General features: G+C 44.7%; 1 protein-coding gene across 1 annotated transcript in view; it reads right to left on the bottom strand.

Annotated features, from left to right (window-relative positions):
• Nucleotides 1-15,776, bottom strand: part of CELSR3 (cadherin EGF LAG seven-pass G-type receptor 3) — a 169,046-nt gene that overhangs the window by 30,753 nt on the left and 122,517 nt on the right. The window contains exons 36-40 of the mRNA XM_015427973.1: nt 10,117-10,291; nt 8,764-8,903; nt 5,088-5,198; nt 4,485-4,714; nt 2,479-2,643 (exon numbers count right to left, since the gene is read on the bottom strand). Of these exons, the coding sequence (XP_015283459.1) occupies nt 2,479-2,643; nt 4,485-4,714; nt 5,088-5,198; nt 8,764-8,903; nt 10,117-10,291 (821 nt within the window). The remainder of the gene's footprint in view (nt 1-2,478; nt 2,644-4,484; nt 4,715-5,087; nt 5,199-8,763; nt 8,904-10,116; nt 10,292-15,776) is intronic.

Here is a 15,776-nt window from a genome sequence, read left to right as displayed (position 1 = left end):
GCTGTTGTACAAATGCATCATCCAGTTTCTCTGGTTGGTTCGGAGGTCTGTAGTATACCCCCACAACAATATCCCCTTCTTTTTCCCCTTGCTCTATCCTTACCCACACACTTTCAACAGGGCAACTCTTGAAATCCTGAGTTTCAGTGCAAGTGTATTCATTCTTGACATATAGTGCCACCCCACCTCTTTTTTTGTTTATTCTGTTCCGTTTGAACAAGGTATATCCTTCAATCACTGTGCTTCATATATGAGACTCATCCCACCAAGTCCCTTTCATTTATTCTCTGGTCATTCCCTTTCTTGAACTTAGTGTTGGGGATGCCGCACAACATCAGGCTTTTTCTTCCCACCCCTGATGGCTTCAGTTTAAAGTCCTCCTGATCAGGTTCGCAAGTCTTCCAGCAAAGACATTCCTCCCATTCTTTGTAAGATGCACCCACATCCATTGCCAATAGTCCTTCATGTTGGAGGTACATACCATGGCCCAGGAAGCCAAATCCCTCTCAACGACACCATCTACGTAACCAGCCATTCACCTCCAGTATCCTGTTCTCCCTTCCAGCTCCATGACCCTCAACAGGTAAAATGGAGAACACCACCTGTGCCCCCAGATCTTTCAACTTCTTGCTCAGAGCCTCGTAGTCTTTGGAGATCCATTCAAGGTTTCTTCAGGACGTATCGTTTGTTCCCACATGGATCTGCAGGAGTGGGTAGCGATCAGAAGTTTTGACCAGTTTTGGAATTCTCTCAGACACATCTCAGATACACGCTCCAGGATGACAACAAACCTCTCGAGATTCCTTGTCTGGTCTGCACAGAACTTCTTCCGTCCCTCTCAGTATGGAGTCACCAATCACCACTACTCATCTCTTCCTCTGTGGGATAGCTTGGTTCCTTCTCTGCCTATGTGTGTTGTGTGTCAGTCACATCCTTTTGATCTCAGAGTGAGCTATTCTGATCTTCCACCATCAGAAGCAGCTGGTAGCGATTTTGCAGCTCCACTGGCTGTGAGTGTTTCCTGATTATCTTACTCCTCAAGGTCACATTCTTCCACTCACCCACCTGTGCCTTGTTACTTCCTTCCTCTTGCTCAGGATTTGCTAGCTCTTGCTGTTCTCTCAGGAGCCCCTCTTCCGTCACGCCTAAAAACCTTTCTCCCTCCCTGATGTTCCTCAGTGTACAGATTTGTGCCTTGAGTTCTCCCACCTTCTCCTCAAGCATTCTTATAAGCTTGCACTTGCAGCATGTGTAATGCATTTCCTGACAAGGCAGAAAAATGATCATGGTGCAACCCTGGCATGTCACTGGAATAGATCCTTCGTTATCCATCTCCCTAGGAGCAAATCTATCTTCTACAGCCTCAGGAACTTCCCTCAAAGTCCGACGTACACTCTTGTTATGGTGATGTACCCTGACAACTCTGAGACCAACCAAATGGCTACCTTGCCAGCAGTTCTCTCTCCAGAACTCAGTAGCAGCCCTCTACTCAGGTTCTTACTTTCTAATGTCAAAATATTCCCTGCTAAAAACAAGCAAATTTGGTTTGAGGGCCCCTACTCTCTCTTTGTGATCTCTGTGAAATGTACTATGGGCTTGTTTACACATACATGAATATCAGGCCTGGGAGAGGAGTCTGGTTACAAGCATCATCTCTGACTTAAGCACTTCAAATAGCAATCGTATGCACATAGTTCTCACCCCACACATTTAGGATCCCTGTTTTTTCTGGGCTCTGATTGTGTACTGATGGACCTGTATGAGTATAAGCTGTGTTCTCTCCTTCACAAAACCAAACAAGGACCCACGGAAAGTAGGAAAACCAACATACAACAAATACCATGCACAGATGAATATAACATATCATAAATAATGTTATATTTTTGAAAAATATTATTACAATAATTTCTTCATTCATAATTAATCATTCATAATTCATAGTATAAGAATATCGAATATCATCTCCATAGAATCTCAAAAGATATTGTACAACCTTATAATTAATAATAGTCCTTCTCTGTAAATAAAAGTTTCAAAAGGGAGGACTCCTTAAATTCTCTTTATAACATGTGCTCTGTCTTCCTCCAACAGAAGTCCAGATATCCTTCTGTTTCAGAATCTTCCTCAGGGAGTTCAACAATAATTTTCAGCACAAGGTTGCCAAATACCAAAGTTTTAATCCAAAATTCTCTTTCAATGAACGCTACAAAAAATTTTTTTTGATGAGCTACAAGCCTCCTCCAAATTGAAAAGCATTGAAAAGCATCTGTGCACGGTATTTGTTGTATGTTGGTGTTCTCTCCTTCAGCTGAATACACACAGGTCCCCCCGCCCACAACGTATCAAAGCTTGTGCATATCTAAAAACACCTCTCTGCAATGTTTAAGGAAGGAAGGGAGGAAGATGAACACTGAAAGGATTACAGGCTCACATACCACCTCTTCTCTACATCTAGCCTAACCGACTACAGGTACTTACATAGATCAGTGACAATGGACCCGAATATTCTTCCACGTCAAACCCAAATATGTACTTCAGCTGGGAGATCAGCACCTGGACAGAAGCAGCAGTGGTGTAGCCTCGTACCAAGGGTTCAGATAGGTAGATGGCCACAAAGCCAAACTGCAGCAGGCCAAGGGCAACCTTTTAAAAAAGCCAACACAACACAGAACTCATTTTTTTGTAATATTTTATCAAACAACCCCCCCCCCCCGAAATCTAAATAAATAGTGGTGGAAAAGCCAGCAGGGAGAACAGCAGAATAAGACCAAAGATTCATTTAATGGATGTCCCCATCAGATCTTTGGGATATGGTGGATCTCAAAATATACTACGAGTATATAGTGCCTTGAGGGATAATATGACTTGCCAGAGACCAAGGTCTCTTTCATGTGGCCACTTTAAACCACTTTGGTTTCTGAAGGAAAATAAAGGTTTCACATGTCTTAAGGATAAAACACTGTTCTCCTGCAGTTAACAAAGCGTTAATCCAGGTTTTCCAAAACTGTTCTGATCCTTTTGTGTGTGTGTGTTTGTATTTTATCCTTTTTAGGTGTGTAAAACCTTTAAAAAAACATGTTTGCCTACAGGAGCCAAAGTGGATTTAAAGAGCCTGTATGAATGGGCCCTAAGACAGAGAATGGACATGGATGCAATCACTATTACTTTCACTTAACAGGCTCTCAGGTAGCAAAGAATGACCTTAACATGAAAAGTTAGAAAGCTGCTGCCAGTTGGAGCAGCTAGTGCTGGGCAAGAGGAACTAATGTTCAAACTCAATATCAGCTTCTTATATTCGGTCATACGGCCTTTGTATGTGATTCCTTGAATTCATACGTGTGGAAAAATGAATTCATACTTCTGGAATCTGAACTGGTGAGCCTTGTAATCTTTCCCAGGATGAACTCATGAACAGGATCTAGGCTTGCTCGTCACTGATAATTTACAGGCATCAGTTTATCATGTCTGGCATACATGCAGCCCTCACAATGTGCTTCACACCTCACTTGCATATTGATCTTCTGTGTTTCAGATCATAATTGCTGGGTGACCGTGGGCCAGTCACACACTCTCAGCTTAACCTGCCTCAGAGGGCTGTTGGAAAGACAAAAGTGGAGGAGAGAAGTTTGAAATTTGAGGAGAGATGGAGTGTCTATTATGCAAGCAGGAGATAAACTTAGAATGAGAAACAGCTTAAAAATGGTCTATAAATGTATTGTAAGGCATACGAATGTAGTATAGTGCAGAAAAAGAAGGAGAAGAAGTTTTGAATATGAATATTTTTTATAGCAAGACAGATAATAGATTTTCCTTCAAATGTTGGTATATTAAAAGTTATAGCTAGTATGTAGCATTGACAAAATATGTGACACAGAATATGTATTAATGATGACATTATTGTAGAAAAATGTCTTAAAATTCTAATGAAGGTGATGTTGGGGAGAAGTATCTATTTTGTTTATATCTTCTACGTATAATAACCTTTGATAAATATTAATTGTTCCATAACCCCTATATAATCCCTTTTTTTCCTTCTGCTCCCATTTTATGTTACTATTTTGTTTTAAAAATAAAAATATACTATTAAAAACGTGGAGGAGAGAAGAGCAATTTAAGCTGCTTTGGGCTGCCACTGGAGAGAAAGGTGGAGTACAAAGGAAGTCATTAAGTAAACAAATAGACTGAGCTACAGCATGTACACACTGCCGCCCATTGTGATCACCAGTGGGGCCGATATGACAGAGTCTGCACAACATCTGGAGCAGAGAAGCCTTTCACTGTAATGCAAAGGACTGCCTGAAGCATTCTCTGTTTCTGACAGTGCCTCATAATACTGAAGTCCCTGCAGTCCCTATCAGTTATTCAGTTCTGCTGTGTGGAAATGGCACGGTCTTTGAAACAATAGGGCATTCCATAATATTTCAGAAGCATATTTTGAAGCTGATTCTAGTCTTCTGAAAAGCATATTGCACTTTGGTCCTCACCTGAAACGTGCCCACCAAGAAGGTGAGTGCAGCCACCAGCTCCACCCTGGCAGCATCCCTTAGGGCATAATTGATGATTGTTGTTTTATTTGTACCATTGATAATTTCCAGATACTTGCTGCTTGGTTCCAACGAATCTGTCACACTCCCAATCATCACAGAGATGACTGCAAACGGCCCTGCGGGAAGGAGACAGACGCTTGAGTGGGGAGACCGAGTACATGGCTCACCTGGTATCTCCATAGGAAGCAGTTTTATTTGCCATACTGAGCAGCTGGCTTTGCTTATCCATACCTATCGGGAGCACTGCCATGGGCTGAAAAGATTGTATTTCATGGTAAAGGATCAAGCTGTCATCCATTTTTTTTGGGGGGGGGCCTGAGACAGAAGATCCCAGGATAATCCTGTCTTTAAACATAACTGGGGCAAATGGACTAGGCCTCTCATACTAAATGAGAAGGGCAGATAAGCACCATGAAGCTTGTTAAGAGATTACTAAGCCATGTTAAAACGAGATTGTGGTCTCTAGTGCAGTGAATCTCCTAAGTAGTACAAGGATACACAATCCGTCCAGGCCCCTTCTTTCCCCCATCCCCTGCTCACCCACAGAGATGTGTCTAGACGTCCCAAAGAAGAAATACAGCAGGACAGGATAGAAGGATGAATACAAGCCAGTGACAGGAGGCAGCCCCGCTAGAAGCGCATAGGCCAAACCTAGGCAAAATAAAGGTAGATGTTAACAATTATTTGTCTATTTATGTAGACTTCCTTGAGACAGCAAAAGAGAAAAAAAATTCATAGACGCAACAGCCATAAAATCATCAATATTAAAAGAAGCCTAGGGAACATAAACAGTGCTATCCTAAGTAGAGTTACACCCAGGGGTCATTTTGTAGAAAAAGAGGTGTGGGAGCTCCTTAGCATAACTCATTAGCATAACTTATTTGCATATGCCACACCCCCTGACCTCACCGGAAGTGTGTCAGAAGGCAACACCCACCACTCAGGCTCCACTGGACTGTTTTGGATTGCTAGCTATTGGGGGGGGGGGACATGGAGATCTGTCCTCACAGAGGAGGAGGGAGAGCTTGCACCTGAATAAAACTTGGGTCTTAAAGGTGTCACTGGACTGTTTTGGACTGGGCCCCCGGGGGGGGGGCTCTGCAACTTACCTGGCTGCTTCTTGCTCTGACCGAGGGCTGCTGGGAACAGGGGGTGGGGCTTGTTGCATGTGCCCACCCCCTGGGCTCTTTACTGCCGGAGCTCTGCTCCTGTGCGCTCCTGCAGGAAATGACCCTTGGTTACACCTTTATAAGCCCATTGACTTAAATGGATTTAGAAGGGTGTAAGGCTGCTCAGGATTGTGCTCCCTAAAACGATATCCATCAACAGCCTGCAGGCCATAGCAGCCCACCACAAAAAAATGACTTTAAAAGATGGAACCTCTTGATGGCTAAGCGAAGTTCCACACAATGTGACTGGACTCCTGAAAACCAGATGCTGTTGCCAAGGGCACAGAAAACAAACACCAGGATGCCTAATACTGGGGAGAGGAATGTCACAGGTTGCTGATCAGATCAATTATTAATGGCTCAGTGGAAGCTTCTCATGCCCGCTACCAGAACTCTTGTAATGAAGGGGCCTGAAAGTACATGGGAAAGGACGAGTGAATCATTGCCAGACTAGACAGCCAGACTCTAAACACATTTTTTCTTTGTATCTTAAGGACTTCAGAAGAGCCCGGCTGGATCAGACTAGTGGCCCATCTAGTCCAGCATCCTATCTCACACAGTGGCCCAAGAAGGGGAGGGGGGGCAACAAAATCCAACCCAAAGAAACAGACCAGGTTTAGTGAGCAAGATCAAAAGTTATTTCAATAGAGAAACCAACACAAAGTACACTTTAATCATAGCAATGAAATATATTCTACAGTAAGCAACACTACACAGCATCAAAATAGTTTCTCCATTGCTGAATAGCCAATAAACCAATCGATGCAACAAATGTATCTAGCAATATAACGAGTATTTCTCACTTAACTGGCTCACCAACTAACGTGCTTATCACATAATAAGTTAATCCAGAGCTATACAAACATGTTTCTGATTTTGTCTTCTTCAGTGGTGTGAATGCACTACGAGCCATGATATGACACAGGCTAAAAATTGTGATTAAGTATAAATGACATCGGGTAGGGAAGGCAGCAGGGTACAGCCTGATCTCGTCAGATCTCACAAGCTAAACGGGGTCAGTACTTGGATGGGAGACCCCCCCCCCCCAAGGAAGACTCTGCAGAGGAAGGCAATGGCAAATCACCTCTACTTCTAAAAAATGGTTGACCATGATCTTTTGACCCACTGCCTTGCTGATGTAGGAGTCTGTGGGGTAGTCTTGAAGTGGCTTACCTCACTTCTCCAAGGTCGGGGACAGAGGGTGGCACTGGGAGAGAGAGATTCACCCAGGTACCCCTTACTATGCAAGGTCCCTCAAGAGGCAATCCTCTCCCCACTGTTATATAACATCTATATGCACTGACTCGCCCATCTAGTGCAGAGGTTTGGGCTGGGGTGTCACCAGTAGAAGAAGAGACTGGATTTATACCCTGCCCTTCACTACCTGAAGAAGTCTCAGAGTGGCTTACAATCCCTTCCCCTCCCCACAACAGACACCCTGTGAGGTAGGTGGGGCTGAGAGAACAGCTCTGAAAGAACTTATGACTGACCCAAGGTCACACCAGCAGCTGCATGTGAAGGAGTGGGGAATCAAACCCAGTTCTCTCAGATTATAGTCTGTGCTCCTAACCACTATGCCATACTGGCTCCTAACCACTACACCAAACTGTGCTGATGACACCCAGCTTTATCTGTTGATGGGTGGCTGACCAGAGGCCGCCCCAGTAAATCTGACAGAGGGGCTGGAGGCTGTGTTGGGGAGATGGCTAAAACAGAGCCAGCTGAGACAGAATCCTTCTAAGATGGAGGTTCTGTGGCTGGGCCAGGAGGACTACGGTGCAGGGTGCAGGGTGTCAGCTCCCAGCTCTGATGGTATGCCCTTGAGACAAGCACCTACCGTTAAGCGCCTGGGTGTGATCCAGGTCCCAAATGTTGCCAGACTGGCATTTTTTTCAATTGTGCCAGGTCAGGCAACTAGTCCTGTCTTGTCTTGTCCTGACCTAGCCACTGTAATACATGCTATGGTCACCTCTAGGCTGGATTACCATAACTCACTCTACATGTGCCTACCCTTGAGGCTGACCTAGAAACTCCAACTGGTACAGAATGCAGTTGCGTAGGTCCTTACAGGGACACCATGCACCTAGGTCTGCCATTTCCCCTGGGGGCAGGTGGGGGGGGGGTTGCCTGATTTAGGGGCCTCCGATCTGCTAGCCCAGATCCAGCTGGTGGGGGGAGCCCTGTCCCCAAAGCGCTGGGATCATGACAACACGCCCAGGATGATGATGTCACCCAGAGGTGACGTCATCGTGCCGGGCATGTTGGTGGGGGGGATGCTCCAGCACTCAGCCTAAAAACTCTATGATACCATAGTTTCTGGCTGAATGCTAGAGCATCCACGTGGCGACGTGCTTAGCGCACACCAGAAAATCCCACACAGGATGCTTGGTCCCCTGCCAGCAGAAGGTAGGGACCTGGCAACATCTATCCTGCACTCTGTGAGCTGCACTGGCTTCCAGTGGAGTACTAGATCAGGTTCAAGGTTCTGGTATTGACCTTCAAGGCCCTAAATGGTCAGGGACCTACATACCTTTGGGACCACCTCTCCTAGTATACCCCCAGAAGAGCATTGCGCTCCACAGATCAAAATCGATTGGTGGTCCCCGGCCCGAGAGACATACGGCAGTCCTTGACCAGAGCCAGGGCCTTTTCTGCCCTGGCTCCAACCTGGTGGAACTCTCTGCCAAATAATATCTGTGCCCTGTGGGACTTGTTACAGTTTCACAGGGCCTGTAAGGCAGAGATGTTCTGCCAGATGTTCGGTTGAGGACAGCGACGGTTCCATCCTGGCACTCCTACCTCCTCCTGTGAGATAGTGGTTCTACTGGCTTCTCTTGCACCATCTTCAGCTACTGTTACTAGCTTTTAACCTGTTTTTAACTGATGTTTTAATAACTATATTGTACACCACTCCGAACCTGGCTTGCTATGGGAGCGTGGTTGAAATATCCAACTGAATGAATGAATGAATGAATGAGTATGAGAATTTGGGGAAGAGGCTGATGTTATCCTTGAGAGAGCTATGAGTAGGATTCCAGATAGCTTACCCTGGGGAAGATGCATGATTCCCACGCTGAATCCTGAGATTATGTCCTTCAATAGCCATTCCTTGACTGGGTATCGTGGTAACCAAGTCAGGATGGGGAGCAGCTGATACAGCAAGGACTTTGCAGTTGAACCCGAGCACCTGGAAAAGAGATGAGGAAAGGCACGTACAGGAGGGAGATAAGTTTTCTAATTGCATTGATTTCTGAAGATGCAGGACTATGGAAGAATGGAGAACTGGCTCTGACATTAGAAATACTACTTGGGATCCTGTGAAAATCCTATCCTAGACATAGAAACTCGGTGAGCTATAGAAGCTATTATCCTGGAGTAGCTGGGAGACAGGGTTCCCAACTCCAAGTTGGGAAAATTCCTGGAGGTTTGGGGATGGAGCTGGGGTGGGTGGAAGAGTTTGGGGAGTGTAGAGAGTTCAACAGTGATGTGATGCCATCAGGGGTCATTTTGTAGAAAAAGAGCTAGGGGAACTCATTAGCATAACTCATTAGCATATGCCACACCCCCTGACATCAGGGGCCCGGTGGTGGACCTGCAAGGCCAGTGGGAGTGCGAGGAAGCCCCGCCAAGGCCCTCCCTGGCCCCAGGCAGGCAGGGGTGGGGAGAGGCGGGGAGGAAGCAACTTACCCTCCCTCTTCTCCTGCCTCCTCCTGGCTGAATGAGGGCCGGAAGCGGGGCGGCCAGAAGCAGGGGGCGGGGCTTCGTCATGTGCCCCGCCCCCCTGCACCTCACCCGGGGGAACTGCGTTGCCCCACGTTCCCCCCCGAAATGACCTCTGGATGCCATAGGACCCATCTCCCAAAGGGACCATTTTCTCCAGGAGAACCAATCACTGTAGTTTGGAAATTCTATTTCTGGGAGGATTCCAGCCCCCACCTGGAGGTTGGCAACCCTACTGGAAAGCTTAGGTTCAAATTTCCAGGGGAACGAATCCCTGTCATCTTGTGATCAGCTGTAATTTCATATCTCCAGACCCCACCTGGAGGTTGGCAAGCCTACATCATCCAAGGAATTTTAATTTTTAAAAAAATGATTTTTGCTATGAACCTTTTTTGAAAATCAGTTTTCGGCTGACGAGTGAGGTAAAAAAATAGCTGAAAAAAACATGCCAGCAAATACATGCCCAGAAGCTTTAGAGGAGTGGGCGTGGAAATATTTCGCCAACATTCCAGTCTGTCCAAGCCTCAGGCCATCAGACACACCCCCACCAGATCATCATTCCATTCACCACCCTCTCTCTCTCTTTTTGCTGCTCACAAGAACTGAAGGCAGTTAGACCTTCAAAGGATTTTCCAGCCTCCTCAAACCAGCTATTATATTGAATTGTAGACACACCAGACCTTATCTTCTGAATCCTGGTACAGATGGAGGGCGATGGCGCCTGGTTTCTCAGGCCCAGCTTTTCTAATTCAGCCTCACTCAGCACGCTGTGCTCCTCCCGAGGGTACAACTGAAGCTCATTTTTCTCCATTTCCTGGTCAATGATCATTCTTGATCTACAGGCTGGTTTTAGGACTAAAAGAGGAAAGGATATGAGGACCATGAACATCAACTGCCCTTTTAAGACTTTTTAAACAGGCCTCCTAGGGAGTCTACCATGCATTTTTTAAAAAGATCCTAAGAAAATAAGCATTTAAGTAACTGAAGTCAAGTCCACCCTACCACCAACTGCCGTGTGGCTTTTTTTTAATGTGGGGGGGGGGGGGGGGATCCTTTCTGGGCCAATCTTGAACTTCAGTTGAGGGGTGCTTATAAGAGAATGTTGAGGAGCATAATATAATGTCATATTCACACCTATCTTTCATGAACTTAGATTTTTTCTTTCCACAAGACTTTGGATGAGATAATAAGCACATGCTTCCTTGACAAATGGATGCCATTTGAAGACAGACTTGGCATCAAGGAGGAGACAAAGGTCTCCTCCTGAAGTACACTAACCTGAAGTGCACTAAAATAAACTGAATTGTTGGCAACAGGCAGTTTCTGAAAAGATCCTGGCATCTGAGGACACAGGCCAGGAGAATCACATTAGAGATGTGCTGTCTGTGCATACAGGAGTAGCAGTAACAATCCCCCCTTCATGGTCACTAAGGGTGCTCTGGAATGGTAGTGTGTGGCAGAATGGTTTACCCCTGTGAGAGAATAGAGTACCTGATTGTTTGGCTCGTCTCTGTTAATAAGAAGACTTGTACCATTTAGTCTGACTTTTGAGGAAAGGGTAGGCTGGTGCGGGTAGAATCCTGTGTGTGAGAGAGGATCCAACCTAGTGGCTAGTCAGTAAAAGCCTGTTTGAACCCGAAATCATTAAGAAAATTCAAACCACTCTCTGAAGCCGTAACTAGCTTAAATTTATGTGCCTTGGCCAGGTTTATCCTTTGTCTACCTAGATACTTCTGCTGATGATCTGTTCTTTGAAAGCAACCTGTAAATAAATAAATCTTCTGTGCTGTTTATATATAAATCCTACCCCAGTGATCTACGTATTCTACTTGCGCACCACAAAACTTACCTCACAGCAGCGAACCAATTCCTATACACTAGCTACCTTAAGACCACCTGGTGACTGAGGGAAAGATTTATAGTTTAAAACAAACTTGGTTCCCCAAAAATCATAGGAGGCTGTGTGAGTAAGTCACAGTCACCCTCATATGGTTTTATTGTGTGTACCTTCTGAGCATATGAACCTGATTTATACCATTGGTCCATATAGCTCAGTATTGTTTAGTGACAGGCAGTGGCTTTCCAGGATCTCAGGCAGAAAAAGATCTTGCTGGATATGTGTTACCTGAGATACTTTAACGTGCAAATTAGCAATTAAAAACCCATGAAAGCTCTGATACACTGTCAAGATTGGTTTGGGGTAGTGGTTAAGTGCGCGGATTCTAATCTGGGAGAACCGGGTTTGATTCCCCACTTCTCCGCTTGCACCTGGCTGGATGACCTTGGGCAAGCCATAGTTCTGATAAGAGCTGTCCTTGAAAGTTTCTGTCAGAGCTCTCTCAGCCTCACTTACCTCACAGGGTGTCTGTTGTGGGGTGGGGAGGGGAGGGGAGGGGAGGGGGAAAAACTTTGTAAGCCACTCTGAGACTCCTTTGGGTAGTAAAGGGCAGGGTATAAATACAATAATCTCCTCCTCCTCCTCCTCCTCTTCTTCCTCTTCCTCTTCTCTGCCTTCCCCAAAATGCTCCCAGTCCCACATCCCCTTCTCCTTGAACACCTTCCTTCCCATTTCCCAAGCCTCCCCTTTGTATGTTTCCCAATGGTCTCAGTTGCATATTTCTCCCCCTCCCTGTCATACATTTTCCTCTATTCTCCCCAATCCCATGCATTTTCCCATCTCTTTGGCTGACCTTTTATGGGGGGAGTGCATCATACACACATGTACAGACAACGTAAGTTACTTGGGGATTTACATATAACATTTTAATATTTTTCTGCAAACCAGGAAATTATTCCAAGTTTGCAGAAACACACACCCTATTCCAGAGTGGTCTCCCCCACAGATTTTTTTCTGAGGAGGGGGGATGTTCCCAGAAAAGCAGCCATTGGAATATGATTGAAAAACTCAGTAATGTCAAGACTTTTAAAATTCTAATATAACTTCACTCACATTTCAGCAGACTTTTTAAAAAGGTTAGCTTTTTAGTTTCAATGCTGCACCGGCATTCTAAATTTGTGTCTTATGTCCTAAGGTCCAGAAATTATGGAGAGAAGGAGCAATATGCTTGCTAGGACAGTCTATAAATTGGTACTAATTTCCTGGAAAAAACATAACACATATAAAATTATAAAAATTTATATTATTTTAATTTTATATAAAACATATAAAATTAATAAATTGCTGGTGGTAATATTAACTTCTCTCCCCTCATGACATAGGAGACAATGTGTTTACATTTTGTACAGGCAGTAATATAAAGGATTTTTATTTATTAATTTACAAAATGTATATCCTGCCTTTCTGCCCTCACAAGGGCTGCCAAGGAGGCTATTAATTTAAAATGCACAAAATAAAACATATTATTATAAAATCATTAAAATAAACCCCATCCCAAACATGCCTCATTAAAACATAAAACAATGGTTAGGAAGGAGGGATCATTGAGGGAATACCAAGCAAAACCAAAAAAGTTTTCGCCCATTGGTGGAAGACGGCAACGGAAGGGGGCAGATGAATCTCCCTGGCAAGAAAGTTTCAGGATTTTGGTGCTATGACTGGGAAGGCCATCTCCTGGTTGCCACCCACTCCCACCTAACCTCAGAAGGCAGGGGCACTGGAAGCAGGGCCTTCGAAGATGACCATAACAGCAGGGCAGCCTCATAAGCGATTAGGCAGGTTCATAAGGGATTTGCCATTTCCTCTCCACACAACAACAGACCTAAGTTTGTTGCCAGATGTACACTGGGCAGGGAGCTGTTCCTAATCCTAAATCTCTAACAGGAGGGTAGCAGGATGACAGACCTGGCTTTGTCCCATTCACACTTCATATTTCATGGGTACACTTAAAAACATCTTAGGAGAAAACATACTGATGGTGGCAAATCCTGTCTCACGTCTTTCCTCATTCTAGGATTACCAGCCCCCCCCCCGCCACTGGCGAGGAATGGAGGGGTAGGGTTGCCAGACCCAGGTGGGGAAGCTCCTGGAGATTTAAGGATGGAGCCTGGGGAGGGCAGGGACCTCAGTGGGGTACAGTGCCATAGAGCCCACCCACCAAAGCACCCATTTTCTGCAGGAGAACCAATCTCTGAAGTCTGGGGATGAGCTGTAATTCCGGGGGATCCCCAGGTCCCACCTGGAGGCTGGCGACCCTACCTCATTCTCATTATACGCAGCAGCATTTGTTTTTTCTCAGGGAGATTTTACCTTCTAAGAGGAATGCTACAAAGGAAACTCTTACCTGATGTACGATGCACGGCTGCTGCACTGGCAATGTGGGCTGCTGGACAGCTTTACAGCAGCGTGCGCTCCCCTTTGCTCACTATTAATACCTGACGGTGATCTTTGAGACGCCACTCCCTCCTCACCTCCTCCTTGACAAGTCAGTGAGATGCCAAGGGGCAATCTCTGGTAACTGACTAGTTACTCAAGCTAGTAGGGTGTTTGACTGCTTAATATGGAAAGAAAATAAACGGCATGTCAGAAGCTTGGCAGAACTGTTCGAACCAGTTGGTCATTGTTATCTGTGGATCTAAGAGCTATAGAAAGAACAAGGGAAGTTCATCAGCTGCAATAAGGGGGAAATATGAGGAATGAATGGTGCTGCTCTATGTGTGGAAGAAGGCGTAGAGCCCAACAAACAAGAAAAACTTAACAGGAACAAACTCTTCCACAAAGTCAGGGCAAGCTAGAATTGTTTGAAATGTTCCCTGGATATGTTCTTTTTATCAAATGCAGCTGCAAAGGCAGCAGTGTGCAGTTATATACTCACTTGGAGGGAGAGGAACTTTTATACCCTCCCCTCTCCAATAGCGATTCTGTTACAACAATCTCTACATAACCTTAGCAGCTCCCTCCCCCCACTGTGAGGGAAATTATATGGGGACCCGTATAGTAGTTTTTTATGTTTCTATAGCACAGCAGGCTACCCAAATGTTTTCATTCTTATGGAAAAACAGTCACAGGATCAGGGGGTCATTTTTAGTGGGAAAACCTTTGGAGAGAGAAAAAAGTAGTCCCTTTCTGCTTTCCACACAGGCCTTCTGTTAAAGACTGAAGCATTTGCAGCAAAAAGAAAACAGGTGAGGATATATCTGACTGAGTACCACATGCAGTTTGCCTCTCATTGAGAGTGGAAATACCATGCCCCAGAATGGCTGACCAAAACTCTGGTGGTGCTTTTGAGATAGAAACAAAACAAAACAGAGAGGCAACCAAAGTAAAATAATGTCCTAATGAATGACTTCATTGTCCTTCACATGCCTGGGAAAATGTGTTTTCGGGTTATGACAAAGAAACAATATGCTTAGATATAATAAACGACTATGTCTTAGAACAGCTAGTTTTATTGCTGACCAGAGGAGGGTGACCATTAACATTCCTGTATGGTGTCCAGGACTTGCTGTCAGTTGTCAGTCAGACCACTTTGGGGGGGGGGGGAACAATCAGAATGGGGAAGCCCTGCAAAGAGATAATTAAACTGTTACTATGAAGTGCTGAAAAGATTTTTAGAGGAAAATAGGAAGATGGTAGAGAAATTAGACATATTGTCTTCACTATGGAATATGTTAGACCAATACAGGTGCTCCAAAGTCTTTAGAAACTAATTAGTTGCTTGTTTACAAAATTTATACCCTGCCTTTCTGCCCTCATCAGGGCCACCAAGGGGGCTAACAGATTAAAAACACGCATAATAAAAACACATCTTCAAAACCATAAAAACCAAACAAAAACACATGATTAAAAATTAAAACCAAGATAAAATGCACATCCAATAAAATACACATACATAAAAGCAGCAATTGAACTATAGCAACAGGAGTGGATCAAATTGAAAGTAAAGGTAGTGGAAAGTTTCTGAAGGAAAACCTACCAGTTTTTACTTTTCTCTCTGTATTTTGCATGAGCACAAAATCACAAGCTTAGTTTAACACACATTAAACATTTGTACACCACCACTCCAGCGGGAAAGCAGCTTTCAATACAAAATCTAAACAAGCAAACATGACCAAAAAAATAAAAGTGGGGCTCTCTGTCAGTACACCTTCCTCCTAGCTACAAGTTAAGAGCCAAAGCTTCATACTTCTGGCCCTGATCAAGCCTAAGAAGGTTCCATGCAAGGACTTACAGCAGCTGTCTTGGTGCTCCAATTCCCTCATCATCTTAACTACTCCAAACATATCTTCTACTTCCTCTTTTTGCATTTTACCTCTCTCTTTACAGTGTAGGCAGGTCAGGGCTAGTTCCAGATTTGGGGGGCCCTGAGTAGAAAGCATCCAGGCCCTCTCATGCCCACTACCAGGTTCCTCTTCTTACCCATCCAGCCACATGCCCCCACTT

This window comes from Gekko japonicus, unplaced genomic scaffold (genome assembly GCF_001447785.1).
Source record: "Gekko japonicus isolate JY-2015 unplaced genomic scaffold, Gekko_japonicus_V1.1 scaffold980, whole genome shotgun sequence".
Lineage (NCBI taxonomy): Eukaryota > Metazoa > Chordata > Lepidosauria > Squamata > Gekkonidae > Gekko > Gekko japonicus.
This window is presented reverse-complemented; position numbering and strand designations above follow the sequence as displayed.